The sequence below is a fragment of the Panulirus ornatus genome, chromosome 40 (genome assembly GCF_036320965.1).
Source record: "Panulirus ornatus isolate Po-2019 chromosome 40, ASM3632096v1, whole genome shotgun sequence".
Taxonomy (NCBI): domain Eukaryota; kingdom Metazoa; phylum Arthropoda; class Malacostraca; order Decapoda; family Palinuridae; genus Panulirus; species Panulirus ornatus.
In genome coordinates, this window is record NC_092263.1 from 17602392 (window position 1) to 17625793 (window position 23402).

Sequence of the window (23402 nt, forward strand, 5' to 3'; positions counted from 1 at the left end):
ATATTTCATGAAAGTGAAACACCTACCTTCTTATTTATTGCTGACAGATGGGTGAGGTTCACTAGAGGCACAATGGAGGGGCGGCCATGGGCACACTGGAAAGGCAGGTGACACGAACATAATGAAGAGATGAGTTCCTGACACTGACCGAGTGTTAACTCATCCCCAAATTTCACTGCTCCTGAAATAATGATAATAATAATATTAACAATAATAATAATAAGTGAGAGTAAGTGAGCTTGGGAAGGAGACTTGTGTGAGGAAGTACCAGGAGAGACTGAGTACAGAATGGAAAAAGGTGAGAACAATGGAAGTAAGGGGAGTGGGGGAGGAATGGGATGTATTTAAGGAATCAGTGATGGATTGCGCAAAAGATGCTTGTGGCATGAGAAGAGTGGGAGGTGGGTTGATTAGAAAGGGTAGTGAGTGGTGGGATGAAGAAGTAAGATTATTAGTGAAAGAGAAGAGAGAGGCATTTGGACGATTTTTGCAGGGAAAAAATGCAATTGAGTGGGAGATGTATAAAAGAAAGAGACAGGAGGTCAAGAGAAAGGTGCAAGAAGTGAAAAAGAGGGCAAATGAGAGTTGGGGTGAGAGAGTATCATTAAATTTTAGGGAGAATAAAAAGATGTTCTGGAAGGAGGTAAATAAAGTGCGTAAGACAAGGGAGCAAATGGGAACTTCAGTGAAGGGCGCAAATGGGGAGGTGATAACAAATAGTGGTGATGTGAGAAGGAGATGGAGTGAGTATTTTGAAGGTTTGTTGAATGTGTTTGATGATAAAGTGGCAGATATAGGGCGTTTTGGTCGAGGTGGTGTGCAAAGTGACAGGGTTAGGGAAAATGATTTGGTAAATAGAGAAGAGGTAGTGAAAGCTTTGCGGAAGATGAAAGCCGGCAAGGCAGCAGGTTTGGATGGTACTGCAGTGGAATTTATTAAAAAAGGGGGTGACTGTATTGTTGACTGGTTGGTAAGGTTATTTAATATATGTATGACTCATGGTGAGGTGCCTGAGGATTGGTGGAATGCGTGCATAGTGCCATTGTACAAAGGCAAAGGGGATAAGAGTGAGTGCTCAAATTACAGAGGTATAAGTTTGTTGAGTATTCCTGGTAAATCATATGGGAGGGTATTGATTGAGAGGGTGAAGGCATGTACAGAGCATCAGATTGGGGAAGAGCAGTGTGGTTTCAGAAGTGGTAGAGGATGTGTGGATCAGGTGTTTGCTTTGAAGAATGTATGTGAGAAATACTTAGAAAAGCAAATGGATTTGTATGTAGCATTTATGGATCTGGAGAAGGCATATGATAGAGTTGATAGAGATGCTCTGTGGAAGGTATTAAGAATATATGGTGTGGGCGTCAAGTTGTTAGAAGCAGTGAAAAGTTTTTATCGAGGATGTATGGCATGTGTACGTGTAGGAAGAGAGGAAAGTGATTGGTTCTCAGTGAATGTAGGTTTGCGGCAGGGGTGTGTGATGTCTCCATGGTTGTTTAATTTGTTTATGGATGGGGTTGTTAGGGAGGTAAATGCAAGAGTTTTGGAAAGAGGGGCAAGAATGAAGTCTGTTGTGGATGAGAGAGCTTGGGAAGTGAGTCAGTTGTTGTTCGCTGATGATATAGCGCTGGTGGCTGATTCATGTAAGAAACTGCAGAGGCTGGTGACTGAGTTTGGTAAAGTGTGTGAAAGAGGAAAGTTAAGAGTGAATGTGAATAAGAGCAAGGTTATTAGGTACAGTAGGGTTGAGGGTCAAGTCAATTGGGAGGTAAGTTTGAATGGAGAAAAACTGGAGGAAGTAAAGTGTTTTAGATATCTGGGAGTGGATCTGGCAGCGGATGGAACCATGGAAGCGGAAGTGAATCATAGCGTGGGGGAGGGGGCGAAAATCCTGGGAGCCGTGAAGAATGTGTGGAAGTTGAGAACATTATCTCAGAAAGCAAAAATGGATATGTTTGAAGGAATAGTGGTTCCAACAATGTTGTATGGTAGCGAGGCGTGGGCTATGGATAGACTTGTGTGCAGGAGGGTGGATGTGCTGGATATGAGATGTTTGAGGACAATGTGTGGTGTGAGGTGGTTTGATTGAGTAAGTAATGTAAGGGTAAGAGAGATGTGTGGAAATAAAAAGAGTGTGGTTGAGAGAGCAGAAGAGGGTGTTTTGAAATGGTTTGGGCACATGGAGAGAATGAGTGAGGAAAGATTGACCAAGAGGATATATGTGTCGGAGGTGGAGGGAACGAGGAGAAGTGGGAGACCAAATTGGAGGTGGAAAGATGGAGTGAAAAAGATTATGTGTGATCGGGGCCTGAACATGCAGGAGGGTGAAAGGCGGGCAAGGAATAGAGTGAATTGGATCGATGTGGTATACCGGGGTTGACGTGCTGTCAGTGGATTGAATCAGGGCATGTGAAGCATCTGGGGTAAACCATGGAAAGTTGTGTGGGGCCTGGATGTGGAAAGGGAGCTGTGGTTTTGGGCATTATTGCGTGACAGCTGGAGACTGAGTGTGAACCAATGGGGCCTTTGTTGTCTTTTCCTAGTGCTACCTCGCACACATGAGGGGGGAGGGGGATGGTATTCCATGTGTGGCGAGGTGGCGATGGGAATGAATAGGGGCAGACAGTGTGAATTGTGTGCATGGGTATGTATGTATGTGTCTGTGTGTGTATATATATATGTGTACATTGAGATGTATAGGTATGTATATTTGCATGTGTGGGCGTGTGTATGTGTACATTGTGTATGGGGGTGGGTTGTGCCATTTCTTTCGTCTGTTTCCTTGCGCTAACTTGCAAACGCGGGAGTCAGCGACAAAGCAAAATAAAAAAAATAAAAATAATATTAATAATAATAATAATGATAATTTTTTTTCATAATATTCGCCATTTCCCATATTAGTGAGGTAGCGTTAAGAACAGAGGACTGAGCCTTTGAAGGAAATCCTTGCTTGGCCCCCTTCTCTGTTCCTTCTTTCGGAAAATCATAAAATGAGAGGGGAGGATTTCCAAACCCCCACTCCCTCCCCTTTTAGTTGCCTTCTATGACATGCAGGAATACATTCTAAAAGGGGTAACAGAAGGAGTCATGCGGGGTGCTCATCCTCCTCAAAGGCTCAGATTGGGGTGTCTAAATGTGTGTGGATGTAACTAAGATGAGAAAAAAGGAGAGAAAGGTAGTATGTTTGAGGAAAGGAACCTGGATGTTTTGGCTCTGAGTGAAGTGAAACTCAAGGGTAAAGGGGAAGAGTGGTTTGGGAATGTCTTGGGAGTAAAGTCAGGGGTTGGTGAGAGGACAAGAGCAAAGGAAGGAGTAGCACTACTCCTGAAACAGGAGTTGTGGGAGTATGTGATAGAGTGTAAGAAAGTACAGTCTAGATGGATATGGGTAAAACTGAAAGTGGATGGAGAGAGATGGGTGATTATTGGTGCCTATGCACCTGGGCATGAGAGGAAAGATCATGAAAGGCAAGTGTTTTGGGAGCACCTGAGTGAGTGTATTAGCAGCTTTGATGCAAGAGACCGGGTTGTAGTGATGGGTGATTTGAATGCAAAGGTGAGTAATGTGGCAGTTGGGGGTATAATTGGTGTACATGGGGTGTTCAGTGTTGTAATGGAAATGGTGAAGAGCTTGTAGATTTGTATGCTGGAAAAGAACTGGCGATTGGGAATACCTGGTTTAAAAAGAGAAATACATAAGTATGCGCATGTAAGAAGGAGAGATGGCCAGAGAGCATTATTGGATTACAGTGAGAGAGACTTTTGGATGTTAATGTGCTGAGAGGTGCAACTGGAAGGATATCTGATCATTATCTTGTGGAGGTGAAGATGAAGATTTGTAGAGGTTTTCATAAAAAAATAGAGAATGTTGGGGTGAAGAGAGTGGTGAGAGTAAGTGAGCTTGGAAAGCAGACTTGTGTGAGAAAATACTAGGAGGTATTGTGTAGAATGGCAAAAGGTGAGAGCAAAAGACGTAAGGCGAGTGGGGGAGGAATGGGATGTATTTAGGGAAGCAGTGATGGCTAGCACAAAAGATGCTTGTGGCATGAGAAAGGTGGTAGGTGGGCAGATTAGAAAGGGTAGTGAGTGGTGGGATGAAGTAAGACTGTTAGTGAAACAGCTTAGGCAACTGTAGGTAAATGCAAATAAAAGTGGAGCAATGGTGTTTAAAAGGAAAGAGAGTGAAAGTAGGTTTTGTAAAACTATATGAATGAAAGAAGAAAGTGTACTAAATTATGCTTTGGATATGTAAGAGAAAGACTGGAAACAGGAAATGAGAGAATTTTTGTTTTTAGGAGCTGTCTCAGGTAAGTATGGTGATATGGAAGGAGTGATAAGGGAGAGAGCAGCATAGGATAGACGAGTCTTTGGGTCCCTTAATAGAATAATAAAGAGAAGAGGTGTAAGTATGGAAGTGAAAAGATGATTAAGGGAGAGCATAGTCCTCCTAACCCTGACCTATGCAGCCGAAACATGGACATGGAATGAGTTACAAAGGCCAAGAATCCAGGCTGTGGAAATGAGATATCTGAGAAGAGCATGTGGTGTGAGAAGATGGAATGAAGAAAAAAATGAAGAGGTGTATGAGAGATGTGGTAACGCAGAGAATGTAAAGGAAATGAATTGTGCAGTGGTAGAATGAGTGAAATGTAATACTTTGAGGTGGTTTGGGCATGTACGGACAGGGAAGAGGAGACCTTTTTGTCGTGACTGCCTCTTGATGGGAGTTTCCAGAGGGAATGGGTGTTAGGGACAGAGATAGATAGATTACATGAACGACAAGTGTAATGTGGACATGAATACACTTGTACATGTACATTCAAAAGTCATTACATCAGGCATGTCCTTGTGCTGTTACAACAGATGACTACAGCTGAAGTTGTGAGGAAGTGATCTCTTCTCCAATTAAACAATATTCTCTATTTCTGCTTAGTTTCTTACAATATTATTTTCTATATTTGCTTAGTTTCTTACAATATCATTTTTTATTTCTGCTTAGTTTCTTAGTCTTAATAATTGTTTTGTATTTTGTTTTATCACATTTTTCAATAATTTACTTAAAATATTAAGCTGAGAATGGATGTACTTAAATGTAAACATGTGCAAAGATATGTCACCACATACAGTGGCTGACCATGGAGAACCCAAACAATCACAGCACCTGATGATTTTTTTTTTTTTTTTTTTTTTTTTGCTTTGTCGCTGTCTCCCGCGTTTGCGAGGTAGCGCAAGGAAACAGACGAAAGAAATGGCCCAACCCACCCCCATACACATGCCTTGATTCAATCCACTGACAGCACGTCAACCCCGGTATACCACATCGCTCCAATTCACTCTATTCTTTGCCCTCCTTTCACCCTCCTGCATGTTCAGGCCCCGATCACACAAAATCTTTTTCACTCCATCTTTCCACCTCCAATTTGGTCTCCCTCTTCTCCTCGTACCCTTCACCTCCGACACATATATCCTCTTGGTCAATCTTTCCTCACTCATTCTCTCCATGTGACCAAACCATTTCAAAACACCCTCTTCTGCTCTCTCAACCACGCTCTTTTTATTTCCACACATCTCTCTTACCCTTACGTTACTTACTCGATCAAACCACCTCACACCACACATTGTCCTCAAACATCTCATTTCCAGCACATCCATCCTCCTGCGCACAACTCTATCCATAGTCCACGCCTCGCGACCATACAACATTGTTGGAACCACTATTCCTTCAAACATACCCATTTTTGCTTTCCGAGATAATGTTCTCGACTTCCACACATTCTTCAAGGCTCCCAGAATTTTCGCCCCCTCCCCCACCCTATGATCCACTTCCGCTTCCATGGTTCCATCCGCTGCCAGATCCACTCCCAGATATCTAAAACACTTCACTTCCTCCAGTTTTTCTCCATTCAAACTCACCTCCCAATTGAATTGACCCTCAACCCTACTGTACCTAATAACCTTGCTCTTAGTCACATTTACTCTTAACTTTCTTCTTTCACACACTTTACCAAACTCAGTCACCAGCTTCTGCAGTTTCTCACATGAATCAGCCACCAGCGCTGTATCATCAGCGAACAACAACTGACTCACTTCCCAAGCTCTCTCATCCCCAACAGACTTCATACTTGCCCCTCTTTCCAAAACTCTTGCATTCACCTCCCTAACAACCCCATCCATAAACAAATTAAACAACCATGGAGACATCACACACCCCTGCCGCAAACCTACATTCACTGAGAACCAATCACTTTCCTCTCTTCCTACACGTACACATGCCTTACATCCTCGATAAAAACTTTTCACTGCTTCTAACAACTTGCCTCCCACACCATATATTCTTAATACCTTCCACAGAGCACCTCTATCAACTCTATCATATGCCTTCTCCAGATCCATAAATGCTACATACAAATCCATTTGCTTTTCTAAGTATTTCTCACATACATTCTTCAAAGCAAACACCTGATCCACACATCCTCTACCACTTCTGAAACCACAATGCTCTTCCCCAATCTGATGCTCTGTACATGCCTTCACCCTCTCAATCAATACCCTCCCATATAATTTGCCAGGAATACTCAACAAACTTCTTTCTTTTCTTCTTTCAAACTATTCGCCATTTCCCGCATTAGCGAGGTAGCGTTGAGAACAGAGGACTGGGCCTTGAGGGAATACCCTCACCTGGCCCAATTCTCTGTTCCTTCTTTTGGAAAATTAAAAAAAAAACGAGAGGGGAGGATTTCCAGCCCCCCGCTCCCTCCCCTTTTAGTCGCCTTCTACGACACGCAGGGAATACGTGGGAAGTATTCTTTCTCCCCTATCCCCAGGGATAACTCAACAAACTTATACCTCTGTAATTTGAGCACTCACTCTTATCCCCTTTGCCTTTGTACAATGGCACTATGCACGCATTCCGCCAATCCTCAGGCACCTCACCATGAGTCATACATACATTAAATAATCTTACCAACCAGTCAACAATACAGTCACCCCCTTTTTTAATAAATTCCACTGCAATACCATCCAAACCTGCTGCCTTGCCGGCTTTCATCTTCCGCAAAGCTTTTACTACCTCTTCTCTGTTTACCAACTCATTTTCCCTAACCCTCGCACTTTGCACACCACCTCGACCAAAACACCCTATATCTGCCACTCTATCATCAAACACATTCAACAAACCTTCAAAATACTCACTCCATCTCCTTCTCACATCACCACTACTTGTTATCACCTCCCCATTTGCGCCCTTCACTGAAGTTCCCATTTGCTCCCTTGTCTTACGCACTTTATTTACCTCCTTCCAGAACATCTTTTTATTCTCCCTAAAATTTAATGATACTCTCTCACCCCAACTCTCATTTGCCCTTTTTTTCACCTCTTGCACCTTTCTCTTGACCTCCTGTCTCTTTCTTTTATACGTCTCCCACTCAATTTCATTTTTTCCCTGCAAAAATCGTCCAAATGCCTCTCTCTTCTCTTTCACTAATACTCTTACTTCTTCATCCCACCACTCACTACCCTTTCTAATCAACCCACCTACCACTCTTCTCATGCCACAAGCATCTTTTGCGCAATCCATCACTGATTCCCTAAATACATCCCATTCCTCCCCCACTCCCCTTACTTCCATTGTTCTCATCTTTTTCCATTTTGTACTCAGTCTCTCCTGGTACTTCCTCACACAAGTCTCCTTCCCAAGCTCACTTACTCTCACCACCCTCTTCACCCCAACATTCACTCTTCTTTTCTGATGATACAAAGGTAATTTTCTGAGCCATAAAGATTTTGCTGAACCATCAAATTCTGTTTTTTCCCAAACTATAGGAGTTTCCATACAACACAATACCAGAATAAAGACATTTCACTGTACATGAATGCTAGATTGATATTTGCCAGAAAAAAGTTTGTCTTCTTTCCTATTCTCCTAATAATGGGCTCTGGCGACAAGGTATGAATGATGTCAACTTCCAAGTCCTTCTCACACACATTACTCTGAAGCTTATTTCTTGCTATATGAACCATAATTATCTCTGGGGATAGGGGAGAAAGAATACTTCCCACATATTCCCTGCGTATCGTAGAAGGCGACTAAAAGGGGAGAGAGCATGGGGATGGAAATCCTCCCCTCTCGTTTTTTTCTTAATTTTCCAAAAGAAGGAACAGAGAAGGGGGCCAGGTGAGGATATTCCCTCAAAGGCCCAGTCCTCTGTTCTTAACGCTACCTCGCTAATGCAGGAAATGGCGAATAGTTTGAAAGAAAACTAAAAAATGAACCATAATGAAGCCTTCTTTCACTTTGTGTGGGAAACAGCAAACATGTATGGAAAAAAAAAAAAAAAAAAAAAAAAAATATATATATATATATATATATATATATATATATATATATATATATATATATATGTTGTTCGCTGATGATACAGCGCTGGTGGCTGATTCATGTGAGAAACTGCAGAAGCTGGTGACTGAGTTTGGTAAAGTGTGTGGAAGAAGAAAGTTAAGAGTAAATGTGAATAAGAGCAAGGTTATTAGGTACAGTAGGGTTGAGGGTCAAGTCAATTGGGAGGTGAGTTTGAATGGAGAAAAACTGGAGGAAGTGAAGTGTTTTAGATATCTGGGAGTGGATCTGTCAGCGGATGGAACCATGGAAGCGGAAGTGGTTCATAGGGTGGGGGAGGGGGCGAAAATTTTGGGAGCCTTGAAAAATGTGTGGAAGTCGAGAACATTATCTCGGAAAGCAAAAATGGGTATGTTTGAAGGAATAGTGGTTCCAACAATGTTGTATGGTTGCGAGGCGTGGGCTATGGATAGAGTTGTGCGCAGGAGGATGGATGTGCTGGAAATGAGATGTTTGAGGACAATGTGTGGTGTGAGGTGGTTTGATCGAGTAAGTAACGTAAGGGTAAGAGAGATGTGTGGAAATAAAAAGAGCGTGGTTGAGAGAGCAGAAGAGGGTGTTTTGAAATGGTTTGGGCACATGGAGAGAATGAGTGAGGAAAGATTGACCAAGAGGATATATGTGTCGGAGGTGGAGGGAACGAGGAGAAGAGGGAGACCAAATTGGAGGTGGAAAGATGGAGTGAAAAAGATTTTGTGTGATCGGGGCCTGAACATGCAGGAGGGTGAAAGGAGGGCAAGGAATAGAGTGAATTGGAGCGATGTGGTATACAGGGTTTGACGTGCTGTCAGTGGATTGAATCAAGGCATGTGAAGCGTCTGGGGTAAACCATGGAAAGCTGTGTAGGTATGTATATTTGCGTGTGTGGACGTGTGTATGTACATGTGTATGGGGGGGGGGGTTGGGCCATTTCTTTCGTCTGTTTCCTTGCGCTACCTCGCAAACGCGGGAGACAGCGACAAAGTATAAAAAAAAAAAAAAAAAAAAAAAAAATATATATATATATATATATATATTTTTTTTTTTTTTTTCATACTATTTGCCATTTCCCGCGTTAGCGAGGTAGCGTTAAGAACAGAGAACTGGGCCTTAGAGGGAATATCCTCACCTGACCCCCTTCTCTGTTGCTTCTTTTGGAAAAATTAAAAAAAAACAAGAAAGGGGAGGATTTCCAGCCACCCGCTCCCTCCCCTTTTAGTCGCCTTCTACGACACGCAGGGAATACGTGGGAAGTATTCTTTCTCCCCTATCCCCAGGGATATATATATATATATATATATATATATATATATATATATATATATATATATATATATATATTTTTTTTTGCCGGTCTCCCGCGTTTGCGAGGTAGCGCAAGGAAACAGACGAAAGAAATGGCCCAACCCACCCCCATACACATGTATATACATACGTCCACACACGCAAATATACATACCTACACAGCTTTCCGTGGTTTACCCCAGACGCTTCACATGCCCTGATTCAATCCACTGACAGCATGTCAACCCCGGTATACCACATCGCTCCAATTCACTCTATTCCTTGCCCTCCTTTCACCCTCCTGCATGTTCAGGCCCCGATCACACAAAATCTTTTTCACTCCATCTTTCCACCTAAAATTTGGTCTCCCTCCTCTCCTCATTCCCTCCACCTCCGACACATATATCCTCTTGGTCAATCTTTCCTCACTCATTCTCTCCATGTGCCCAAACCATTTCAAAACACCCTCTTCTGCTCTCTCAACCACGCTCCTTTTATTTCCACACATCTCTCTTACCCTTACGTTACTTACTCGATCAAACCACCTCACACCACACATTGTCCTCAAACATCTCATTTCCAGCACATCCATCCTCCTGCGCACAACTCTATCCATAGCCCACGCCTTGCAACCATACAACATTGTTGGAACCACTATTCCTTCAAACATACCCATTTTTGCTTTCCGAGATAATGTTCTCGACTTCCACACATTCTTCAAGGCTCCCAGAATTTTCGCCCCCTCCCCCACCCTATGATCCACTTCCGCTTCCATGGTTCCATCCGCTGCCAGATCCACTCCCAGATATCTAAAACACTTCACTTCCTCCGGTTTTTCTCCATTCAAACTCACCTCCCAATTGACTTGACCCTTAACCCTACTGTACCTAATAACCTTGCTCTTATTCACATTTACTCTTAACTTTCTTCTTTCACACACTTTACCAAACTCAGTCACCAGCTTCTGCAGTTTCTCACATCAATCAGCCACCAGCGCTGTATCATCAGCGAACAACAACTGACTCACTTCCCAAGCTCTCTCACCCCAACAGACTTCATACTTGCCCCTCTTTCCAAAACTCTTGCATTCACCTCCCTAACAACCCCATCCATAAACAAATTAAACAACCATGAAGACATCACACACCCCTGCCGCAAACCTACATTCACTGAGAACCAATCACTTTCCTCTCTTCCTACACGTACACATGCCTTACATCTTCGATAAAAACTTTTCACTGCTTCTAACAACTTACCTCCCACACCATATATTCTTAATACCTTCCACAGAGCATCTCTATCAACTCTATCATACATATATATATATATATGGAGAGAATGAGTGAGGAAAGATTGACCAAGAGGATATATGTGTCGGAGGTGGAGGGAACGAGGAGAAGAGGGAGACCAAATTGGAGGTGGAAAGATGGAGTGAAAAAGATTTTGTGTGATCGGGGCCTGAACATGCAGGAGGGTGAAAGGGGGGCAAGGAATAGAGTGAATTGGAGCGATGTGGTATACCGGGGTTGACGTGCTGTCAGTGGATTGAATCAAGGCATGTGAAGCGTCTGGGGTAAACCATGGAAAGCTGTGTAGGTATGTATATTTGCGTGTGTGGACGTATGTATATACATGTGTATGGGGGGGGTTGGGCCATTTCTTTCGTCTGTTTCCTTGCGCTACCTCGCAAACGCGGGAGACAGCGACAAACCAAAAAAAAAAAAAAAATATATATATATATATATATATATATATCTTCTTCTTCTTCATACTATTCGCTATTTCCCGCGATAGCGAGGTAGCGTTAAGAACAGAGGACTGGGCCTTTGAGGGAATATCCTCACCTGGCCCTCTTCTCTGTTCCTTCTTTTGGAAAATTAAAAAAAAAAAAAAAAAAAAAAAACGAGAGGGGAGGATTTCCAGCCCCCCGCTCCCTTCCCTTTTAGTCGCCTTCTACGACACGCAGGGAATACGTGGGAAGTATTCTTTCTCCCCTATCCCCTATCCCCTATATATATATATTTTTTTTATATATATTTTTTTTTTTTTTTTTACTTTGTCGCTGTCTCCCGCGTTTGCGAGGTAGCGCAAGGAAACAGACGAAAGAAATGGCCCAACCCCCCCATACACATGTATATACATACGTCCACACACGCAAATATACATACCTACACAGCTTTCCATGGTTTACCCCAGACGCTTCACATGCCTTGATTCAATCCACTGACAGCACGTTAACCCCGGTATACCATATCGCTCCAATTCACTCTATTCCTTGCCCTCCTTTCACCCTCCTGCATGTTCAGGCCCCGATCACACAAAATCTTTTTCACTTCATCTTTCCACCTCCAATATATATACTATATATACTATAAAATTCAAGCTTTCTTTATAAGAACTATCAACTTAACTTACCTCTATATGCCTGGCTATTAAGTACATATATGAGAATTACCAACAGTGTCAATAAGAGAATCATCAATAACGTCAAGAACACAACTATAACTTACCTCTACATGCCTGACTATTAAGTACATATATGAGAGGTTTTGGCATAACTCCTATTATGCCTGCTGTCTGATGAAGCGTGCAGCACATATCACGGATAATGCTCTCAACAATAGTACCTGCCGTTTGGTATCGTTTCTGACGTGCCTCATTTGCTTCACTTGCTACTAAGCAGCTTGGAATTGAGTGAAAGCTAACCTTGGATGAACTTATCTGAAAGTACAGAAAATCTTTTGTGAAGAATTTATCAGAAATACAGAACTTTCACTTTGCAATATATACTGTGCAAAGCACTTGATTGTCCACACTAAGCCAAAGAGCCGAAGACAGCTAGTACTGGCAATTAGAAAGAAATTTTTTCTCTTCCAAAAGACACTGTATTTTTGAGAATAACAGTAAATACTTAAGGGAAAAATTTCCAGCCCCAAATATCTCAATTTTTGTCTCATTTTAAGTTCCAGATCTTTGAAAACAACTCACCTCCAACTTCAAACAAGCCAAGAGACATAGGAACACCATGTCCCCAGCTATAATCTCAACTACCACACTGTCCACTCTTGCATCTAAATAATAACAAAATAAAGCCAACTAAGGGGTCTTTGGCACTTGCCTTTCAACTTCATCTAACAGTATCTTAATTTAGGCACTGTGCTCTATGGATTCCTCCTTCTGGAGAAACAAGATATCAGAGCATCTCCAATTCATCGATGAAGATACCTATTTATCTTTGGGGTTATTCTTCTCATCAGGGTTTCTTCTAAACCCTCATTCTTTATGTGAGTATAATCTCACACTCATGGGACAAACTACAGATATAAATGTAGGTTTTGAGTTTTTAAGAGCCTTTTCTCTTTGACGTCGTTACCCATATGCTTCCTTTCCTGGTCTCTTTGCCCTGCTTTACCATCTCTTACATTTTTTGCAAATAGCCAACTCTGACCACTCTTGAATTGATGACTATGGTGACCTCCATTTGGCTGAGGGAATGTCTGGAATAAGTGAGCTTCTTTTATCTTTTGAAATGATAGTAAAGGGTGGGAAAAACTAATGTTCCCCACAAGATAGAGTTAGAAGTTCCTAACACCAATATTCATTCCTGAAGAGGATATCTCTCACACTCTTGAGACATCACCTATGAGAAAAAAGACTTTTCAAAATTCAAAACATATATTTCTTTCATCTCCATCTTCCCTCTATAGCTGGAATGTGGTCTTCTTCCAGCCCAAAAAAAACCCATGATTTACCTATATGTACTTCCTGCTTCATCTATGTTCTTAAATTTGGTGCAACCCCATTGTCAGCTAATTCTTGCAGGGCTGAATCATCAGCCTTTATGTCTATGGTTTTATCTGAAATCTCCATTTTTACTAATATGAATTGATCCTGAATAACATGCACATTTGAAAACCTCCCATCTGACAAACCACATACTTTCCTAATTGTTCTGTCACACTGCACAGAATTCTCTCAATAGCCTAACTAAAACTGGTAGATTCCAGTGCTGCTTCTTAGTCTTTTGTGCCTCACCCTTGACAGGTCACCGGCAGAAGGCAACTCCAGCGCAGTGTTTCCAGAGGCAGTAGGCTCAAATATTGTCAAAACTAAAAGTAGCAGTACACCTCAACTGTCTGTCCAAATCTAAAACTATTGCCCTGATGTAACTGGGAAATGCCTCCCCCTTCAGTTCTACCCTATGGGATGTACTGATGAGGTCACCATGAGTAGGTGGGATGAGACTTGGCTACTCCAGTAAAACTAGAGTACCCCTCAAGGGGTAGACAACCAGTGCTCTTATTACACCTTACTTTGTCACGGTGAAATGATACATACATGAAATACTGCATTCAAGGGCCCCACAAGAATGTCCTCCTACTGTATACTTGTACATGGGGCAAGATGCATCTTTACACTGTAATGGTCTAATAACAATAATAATTCATGCTCATGTATGGTTGTGATCTGAGGAAAATGCAGCTGAGATGATATTGTCACAGTGGATTTGGCAGGGGATGGAACCATGTAAGCAGAAGTGAGTCACAGGGTGAGGGAGGGGGCAAAGATTCTGGGAATGTTGAAGAATGTGTGGAAGGCGAGAACATTATCTCGGAGAGTGAAAATGGGTTATGTTTGAAGGAATAGTGGTTCCAACAATGTTATATAGTTGTGAGGCATGGGCTATAGATAGGGTTGCACGGAGGAGGGTGGATGTGTTGAAAATGAGATGTTTGAGGACAATATGTGGTGTGAGGTGGTACAATCGAGTAAGTGATGAAAGGGTAAGAGAGATGTGTGGTAATAAAAAGAGTGTGGTTGAGAGAGCAGAAAAGGGTGTATTGATATGGTTTGGTCACATGAAGAGAATGAGTGGGGAAAGATTGATAAAGAGGATATATGTGTCAAAGGTGTAGGGAACAGGGAGAAGTGGGAGACCAAATTGGAGGTGAAAGGATGGAGTGAAAAAAATCTTGAGCGATCAGGGCCTGAACATACAGGAGGGTGAAAGGCGTGCAAGGAATTGAGTGAATTGGAACGATGTGGTATACTAGGGTCGATGTGCTGTCAATGGATTGAACCAGGGCAAGTGAAGCATCTGGGGTAAACCATGGAAAGTTTTGTGGGGCTTGGATGTGTAAAGGGAGCTGTGGTTTCAGTGCATTACACATGAAAGCTGGTGACTGAGTGTGAACAAATGTAGCCTTTGTCGTCTATTCCTAGTGCTACCTCACGCGCATGCAGGGAGGGGGGGGTGCCATTAGATGTGTGGCGGGGTGGCAGCAGGAATGGATGAAGGCAGCATGTATGAATATGTACATGAGAATATATGCATATGTCTGTGTATATATATGTGCGTGTGTGGGTGTTTATATACATACATGTGTATGTGGGGTGGGTTGTGCCATTTTTTCGTCTTTCCTTGTGCTATCTCGCTAACATGGGAGACGGTGACAAAGTATAATAAAAAATAAAAATATTCATTTATTTTTTTATCATACTTTGTTGCTGTCTCCCGTGTTAGCAAGGTAGCGCAAGGAAATAGACGAAAGAATGGCCTATCCCACCCACATAAACATGTATGTACAAAAATGCCCACACACGCACATATACATACCTACACATTTCAACGTATACATACATATACATACACAGACATATACACATATACACGTACATATTCACATATGCTGCCTTCATCTATTCCTGTCACCATCCTGCCACACGAAATGGCACCCCCCTCCCCTGCATGCGTGCGAGGTAGTGCTAGGAAAAGACAACAAAGGCCACATTCATTCACAGTCAGTCTCTAGTTGTCATGTGCAATGCACCAAAACCACAGCTCCCTGTCCAGAGCCAGGCCCCACAAACTTTCCATGGCCCATACCAGATGCTTCACATGCACTGGTTCAATCCACTGACAGCATGTCGACCCTGGTATACCACATGGAACTATGGATGCAGAAGTGAGTCACAGGGTGGGGGAGGGGGCAAAGGTTCTGGGAGCGTTAAAGAACATGTGGAAGGCGAGAGCGTTATCTCGGAGAGTAAAAATGGGTGTTTGAAAGAATAGTGGTTCCAACAATGTTATATGGTTGCAAGGTATGGGCTATAGATAGGGTTGTGCAGAGGAGGGTAGATGTGTTGGAAATGAGATGTTTGAGGACAATATGTGGTGTGAGGTGGTTTGATCGGGTAAGTAATGAAAGAGCAAGAGAGATGTGTAGTAATAAAAAGAGTGTGGTTGAGAGAGCAGAAGAAGGTGTTTTGAAATGGTTTGGGCACATGGAAAGAATGAGTGAGGAAAGATTGACAAAGACGATATATGTGTCAGAGGAGGAGGTAACGAGGAGAAGTGGGAGACCAAACTGGAGGTGGAAGGATGGAGTGAAAAAAACTTTGAGCGATCAGGGCCTGAACATACAGGAGGGTGAAAGGCGTGAAAGGAATAGAGTGAATTGGAACAATGTGGTATACCATGGTCGATGAGCTGTCAATGGATTGAACCAGGGCATGTGAAGCTTCTGGGGTAAACCATGGAAAGTTCTATGGGGCCTAGATGTGGAAAGGGAGCTGTGGTTTCATTGCATTACACATGACAGCTAGAGACTGAGTGTGAACAAATTCAGCCTTTGTAGTCTTTTCCAAGTACTACCTCGCACACACGCGTGGGGAGGGGGTGCCATTTCATGTGTGGCGAGGTGGTGATGGGAATGGATGAAGGCAGCAAGTATGAATACATGTGTACATATGTATATATCTTTGTATGTATATGCATGTATACGTTAAAATGTATATGTGCGTGTCTGGGCATGTATGTATATACATGTGTAAGTGAGTGGGTTAGGCCATTTATTCGTCTGTTTCCTTGCGCTGCCTTGCTAATGTGGGAGACAGCGACTAAGTATAATTATCTTGTGGAAGAGAAGGTGAATATTTGTAGAGGTTTTCAGAAAAGAGAGAATGTTGGGGTGAAGAGAGTGGTGAGAGTAAGTGACCTTGGGAAGGAGACTTGTATAAGGAAGTACCAGGAGAGACTGAGTGCAGAATGAAAAAAGGTGAAAGCAAAGGACGTAAGGGGAGTGGGGGAGGAATGGGATGTATTTAGGGAAGCAGGAATGGCTTGCGCAAAAGATGCTTGTGGCATGAGAAGCGTGTGAGGTGGGCAGATTTGAAAGGGTAGTGAGTGGTGGGATGAAGAAGTAAAATTATTACTGAAAGAGAAAAGAGAGGTGTCTGGATGACTTTTGCAGGGAAAAAATGCAATTGAGTGGGAGACGTATAAAAGAAAGAGACAGGCGGTCAAGAGAAAGGTGCAAGAGGTGAAAAAGAGGGCAAATGAAAGTTGGGGTGAGAGAGTATTATTGAATTTTAGGGAGAATAAAAAAGATGTTTTGGAAGGAGGTAAATAAAGTGCATAAGACAAGAGAACAAAAGTAAACATCGGTGAAGGGGGTTAATGGGGAGGCAATAACAAGTAGTGGTGATGTGAGAAAGAGATGGAGTGAGTATTTTGAGGGTTTGTTGAATGTGTTAGATGATACAGTGGCAGATCAATGGTGTGCAAAGTGAGAGGGTTAGGGAGAACGATTTGGTAAACAGAGAAGAGGTGGTGAAAGCTTTGCGTAAGACGAAAGCCAGCAAGGCAGCGGGTTTGGATGGTACTGTAGTGGAATTTATTAAAAAAAGGGGGTGACTGTGTTGTTGAGTGGTTGGTAAGGATATTTAATGTATGTATGGCTCATGGTGAAGTGCCTGAGAAGTGGCTGAATGCATGCATAGTGCCATTGTACAAAGGCAAAGGGGATAAAGATGAGTGTATATACATATCCTATCCATGGGGATAGGGGGAGAAAGAATACTTCCCACGCATTCCCTGCATGTCGAAGAAGGCGACTAAAGGGGACGGGAGCGGGGGGCTAGAAACCCTCCCTTCCTTATATTTTAACTTTCTAAAAGGGGAAACTGTATGTATTACTTTGGTTTTTCCTCCTAAGAGCTGGCTGCTTGTGTGCTCAAAGCACCAGCTAGACCATGCAATACTCAGCAAGCTGCTGCATCACACGATTACTGTGTGGCCATCAGCAACTCAAGGGTGGGCTATTTTGACAACTGCTTCTTTCCCTACAAGTTTCAGGTTTGGAATCCACTACCTTCTCATGTCTTTCCCACTAATCATGACTTGGCACATTTCAAAAGACAGAATTTTAACATTCTCAAAAATTCATGAATACTTTCCCTTGTCTTTTCTTTTTCCATTTAATAATTCCCTCTATACTTCAATAAGGGCTCTGCCTTGATGGGGACTTTTGTCTGTGACTGGTGCATTAAACATGAAAAAAATATAATTAGAAAGATACATTCACACAATATTTGCCATTAACAGCAATCCTTAAATCACTTGTAAAACCCTTTTATTTACTAGATTACCTCTTATCTCTAAGAAATAACAATCTCTTACTTATAATGAGATGAAGGTCATAAGAGTAATAAGGAATTTTTACTATATTTAGAAATGTTACCTGAGAGAAATGAAGGCCTCGCTTAAAAAATGCATTAGAATATGCCATCATCAGTCTTACTTCATCTTCTGGAAGTAAAATTTCAAGTGGAGGGGTAATACTCGAGCTGCGAATTACAGATTCCCCACTGTCTCGAGTTTCAAAATTCTCTTGTATGATGGACTCCAGGCGAACTCTCTCATGAACAGCATGCTGGTCAAAAAGAACAACCAACCTGCTGGGTTTACACTCATGAGAATTGTCAGATGGGTATATGATGCTACAAGCTATAAACTTTTTATCCAATTGTCCAAGCACCTGCAGGAAAAGAAAAAAGAAAGGGTTTTATTACTGACAGAATATATCAACTGCCAAAATGAATGACATACTTCATGAACCTAAAAGAATGTTAAATTTGAACTGCCTACAAGATACTAATCAGTCTCTTATGATGCATGATATTACTTATTATTATCATACATAATCGCTGTTTCCTGCATCAGCGAGGTAGCGACAGGAAACAGACAAAGAATGGCCCATCCACTCATATACACACACACATATATACATTATCTATCCCTGGGGATAGGGGAGAAAGAATACTACCCATGTATTTCTTGCGTGTCGTAGAAGGCAACTAAAAGGGGAGGGAGCGGGGTGCTGGAATTCCTCCCCAACCGTTTATGATTTTCCAAAAGAAGGACCGGATAGGTGGGCCAAGTGAGGATATACCCTCTAAGGCTCACTCCTCTGTTCTTAATGCTACCTCACTTATGCGGGATATGGCGAATATTATGAAAAAAAAATATATAAACATTATCATTATTTTTATTATACTTTGTTGCTGTTTCCTGCATTAGTGAGGTAGTGCAAGGAAACACATGAAAGAATGTCTCAACCCACCTACATACACATGTATAAACATAAACACCCACACACGCACATATACATACCCATACATTTCAACACATACATACATATACATACACAGACATATACACATATACATATGTACATATTCACACTTGCTGCCTTCATCCATTCCAGCAAGTATGAATATGCACATGTGTATACATGTCTGTGCATGTATATGTATGTGTACATTGAAATATATTGGTAAGTATATGTGTGTGTGTGTGTGGGCATTTATCTATGTACATGTGTATGTGGGTGGGTTGGGTCATTCTTTCATCTTTTTCCTTGCACTACCTCACTAATGCAGGAGACAGTGACAAAGAATAAATAATAATAATAATAATAATAATAATAATAATAATATTTTTTTCTTTTTGCTTTGTCGCTGTCTCCCGCGTTTGCGAGGTAGCGCAAGGAAACAGACGAAAGAAATGGCCCAACCCACCCCCATAATGGTTCAGTCACATAATGGTTCAACCTCTGGCTATGGAAAAGGGAAATGTATAATTTATTTACACAAACGTCAATATATATATATATATATTGGATATATATATATATATATATATATATATATATATATATATATATATATATATATATATATATATATATATATATATATTTATTCCTGGGGATAGGGGAGAAAGAATACTTCCCACGTATTCCCTGCGTGTCGTAGAAGGCGACTAAAAGGGGAGGGAGCGGGTGGCTGGAAATCCTCCCCTCTCGTTTTTTTTTTTTTTTTTTTCTTTTTAATTTTCCAAAGGAAGGAACAGAGAGAGGGGCCAGGTGAGGATATTCCCTCTAAGGCCCAGTCCTCTGTTGATAACGCTACCTCGCTAATGCGGGAAATGGCGAATAGTATGAAAAAAAAGAAAAGATATTGGAGGAAGTAAAGTGTTTTAGATATCTGGGAGTGGATCTGGCAGTGGATGGAACCATGGAAGCAGAAGTGAATCATAGGGTGGGGGAGGGGGCGAAAATCCTGGGAGCCTTGAAGAATGTGTGGAAGTCGAGAACATTATCTCGGAAAGCAAAAATGGGTATGTTTGAAGGAATAGTGGTTCCAACAATGTTGTATGGTTGCGAGGCGTGGGCTATGGATAGAGTTGTGCGCAGGAGTAAGTAACGTAAGGGTAAGAGAGATGTGTGGAAATAAAAAGAGCATGGTTGAGAGAGCAGAAGAGGGTGTTTTGAAATGGTTTGGGCACATGGAGAGAATGAGTGAGGAAAGATTGACCAAGAGGATATATGTGTCGGAGGGGGAGGGAACGAGGAGAAGTGGGAGACCAAATTGGAGGTGGAAAGATGGAGTGAAAAAGATTTTGTGTGATCGGGGCCTGAACATGCAGGAGGGTGAAAGGAGGGCAAGGAATAGAGTGAATTGGATCGATGTGGTGTACCGGGGTTGATGTGCTGTCAGTGGATTGAATCAGGGCATGTGAAGCGTCTGGGGTAAACCATGGAAAGTTGTGTGGGGGCCTGGATGTGGAAAGGGAGCTGTGGTTTCGGGCATTATTGCATGACAGCTAGAGACTGAGTGTGAACGAATGGGGCCTTTGTTGTCTTTTCCTAGTGCTACCTCGCACACATGAGGGGGTAGGGGGATGGTATTCCATGCGTGGCGAGGTGGCGATGGGAATGAATAAAGGCAGACAGTGTGAATTGTGTGCATGGGTATATATGTATGTGTCTGTGTGTGTATATATATGTGTACATTGAGATGCATAGGTGTGTATATTTGCATGTGTGGATGTGTATGTATACACATTGTGTATGGGGGTGGGTTGGGCCATTTCTTTCGTCTGTTTCCTTGCGCTACCTCGCAAACGCGGGAGACAGCGAAAAAAAAAAGAAAAAAAAAAAAAGAAAAAAAAAAGAAAGTGAATGTAGGTTTGCGGCTGGGGTGTGTGATGTCTCCATGGTTGTTTAATTTGTTTATGGATGGGGTTGTTAGGGAGGTGAATGCTAGAGTTTTGGAAAGAGGGGCAAGTATGAAGTCTGTTGGGGATGAGAGAGCTTGGCAAGTGAGTCATTGTTGTTTGCTGATGATACAGCGCTGGTGGCTGATTCATGTGAGAAACTGCAGAAGCTGGAGACTGAGTTTGGTAAAGTGTGTGAAAGAAGAAAGTTAAGAGTAAATGTGAATAAGAGCAAGGTTATTAGGTACAGTAGGGTTAAGGGTCAAGTCAATTGAGAGGTAAGTTTGAATGGAGAAAAACTGGAGGAAGTAAAGTGTTTTAGATATCTGGGAGTGGATCTGGCAGCGGATGGAACCATGGAAGCGGAAGTGGATCATAGGGTGGGGGAGGGGGTGAAAATTCTGGGAGCCTTGAAGAATGTGTGGAAGTCGAGAACATTATCTCGGAAAGCAAAAATGGGTATGTTTGAAGGAATAGTGGTTCCAACAATGTTGTATGGTTGCGAGGCGTGGGCTATGGATAGAGTTGTGCGCAGGAGGATGGATGTGCTGGAAATGAGATGTTTGAGGACAATGTGTGGTGTGAGGTGGTTTGATCGAGTAAGTAACGTAAGGGTAAGAGAGACGTGTGGAAATAAAAAGAGCGTGGTTGAGAGAGCAGAAGAGGGTGTTTTGAAGTGGTTTGGGCACATGGAGAGAATGAGTGAGGAAAGATTGACCAAGAGGATATATGTGTCGGAGGTGGAGGGAACGAGGAGAAGTGGGAGACCAAATTGGAGGTGGAAAGATGGAGCGAAAAAGATTTTGTGTGATCGGGGCCTGAACATGCAGGAGGGTGAAAGGAGGGCAAGGAATAGAGTGAATTGGATCGATGTGGTATACCGGGGTTGACGTGCTGTCAGTGGGTTGAATCAGGGCATGTGAAGCGTCTGGGGTAAACCATGGAAAGCTGTGTAGGTATGTATATTTGCGTGTGTGGACGTATGTATATACATGTGTATGGGGGTGGGTTGGGCCATTTCTTTCGTCTGTTTCCTTGCGCTACCTCGTAAATGCGGGAGACAGCGACAACCCAACCCGCCCACATACACATGTATATACATACATGTCCACACACGCACAATATACATACCTATACATCTCAATGTACACATAGATATACACACACAGACATATACATATATACACTTGTACATAATTCATACTATCTGCCTTTATTTGTTCCCATCGCCACCTCGCCACACATGGAATAACAACCCCCTCCCCCCTCATGTGTGCGAGGTAGCGCTAGGAAAAACACCAAAGGCCCCATTCGTTCACACTCAGTCTCTAGCTGTCATGTGATAATGCACCGAAACCACAGCTCCCTTTCCACATCCAGGCCCCACACACTTTGCATGGTTTACCCCAGACGCTTCACATGCCCTGGTTCAATCCATTGACAGCATGTCGACCCCGGTATACCACATCGTTCCAATTCACTCTATTCCTTGCACGCCTTTCACCCTCCTGCATGTTCAGGCCCCGATCACTCAAAATCTTTTTCACTCCATCTTTCCACCTCCAATTTAGTCTCCCACTTCTCCTCGTTCCCTCCACCTCTGACACATATATCCTCTTGGTCAATCTTTCCTCACTCATTCTCTCCATGTGACCAAACCACTTCAAAACACCCTCTTCTGCTCTCTCAACCACACTCTTTTTATTTCCACACATCTCTCTCACCCTTACATTACTTACTCGATCAAACCACCTCACACCACATATTGTCCTCAAACATCTCATTTCCAGCACATCCACCCTCCTGCGCACAACTCTATCCATAGCCCACGCCTCGCAACCATACAACATTGTTGGAACCACTATTCCTTCAAACATACCCATTTTTGCTTTCCGAGATAATGTTCTCGACTTCCACACATTCTTCACGGCTCCCAGGATTTTCGCCCCCTCCCCCACCTTATGATTCACTTCTGCTTCCATGGTTCCATCCGCTGCCAGATCCACTCCCAGATATCTAAAACACTTTACTTCCTCCAGTTTTTCTCCATTCAAACTTACCTCCCAATTGACTTGACCCTCAACCCTACTGTACCTAATAATCTTGCTCTTATTCACATTTACTCTTAACTTTCTTCTTTCACACACTTTACCAAACTCAGTCACCAGCTTCTGCAGTTTCTCACATGAATCAGCCACCAGTGCTGTATCATCAGCAAACAACAACTGACTCACTTCCCAAGCTCTCTCATCCACAACAGACTTCATACTTGCCCCTCTTTCCAAAACTTTTGCATTCACCTCCCTAACAACCCCATCCATAAACAAATTAAACAACCATGGAGACATCACACACCCCTGCCGCAAACCTACATTCACTGAGAACCAATCACTTTCCTCTCTTCCTA

The 23402-nt window shown here is 42.5% G+C and overlaps 1 protein-coding gene across 6 annotated transcripts in view; it reads right to left on the reverse strand.

Annotated features, from left to right (window-relative positions):
- The window catches only part of LOC139761487 (uncharacterized), a 67851-nt gene that overhangs the window by 13722 nt on the left and 30727 nt on the right, over positions 1–23402 (reverse strand). For 5 of the 6 annotated variants that reach the window (XR_011715525.1, XR_011715526.1, XR_011715527.1 and 2 more), the window contains exons 5-7: positions 18177–18473; positions 12165–12375; positions 27–181 (exon numbers count right to left, since the gene is read on the reverse strand). Coding sequence is in view for 2 of the 6 variants with exons in the window: in XM_071685747.1 (XP_071541848.1) it covers positions 27–181; positions 12165–12375; positions 18177–18473 (663 nt within the window). In the remaining 4 variants the exon portion in view is untranslated. Of the gene's footprint in view, positions 1–26; positions 182–12164; positions 12376–18176; positions 18474–23402 lie in introns of those variants that run through there. The other variant, XR_011715528.1, reaches the window with a different exon arrangement.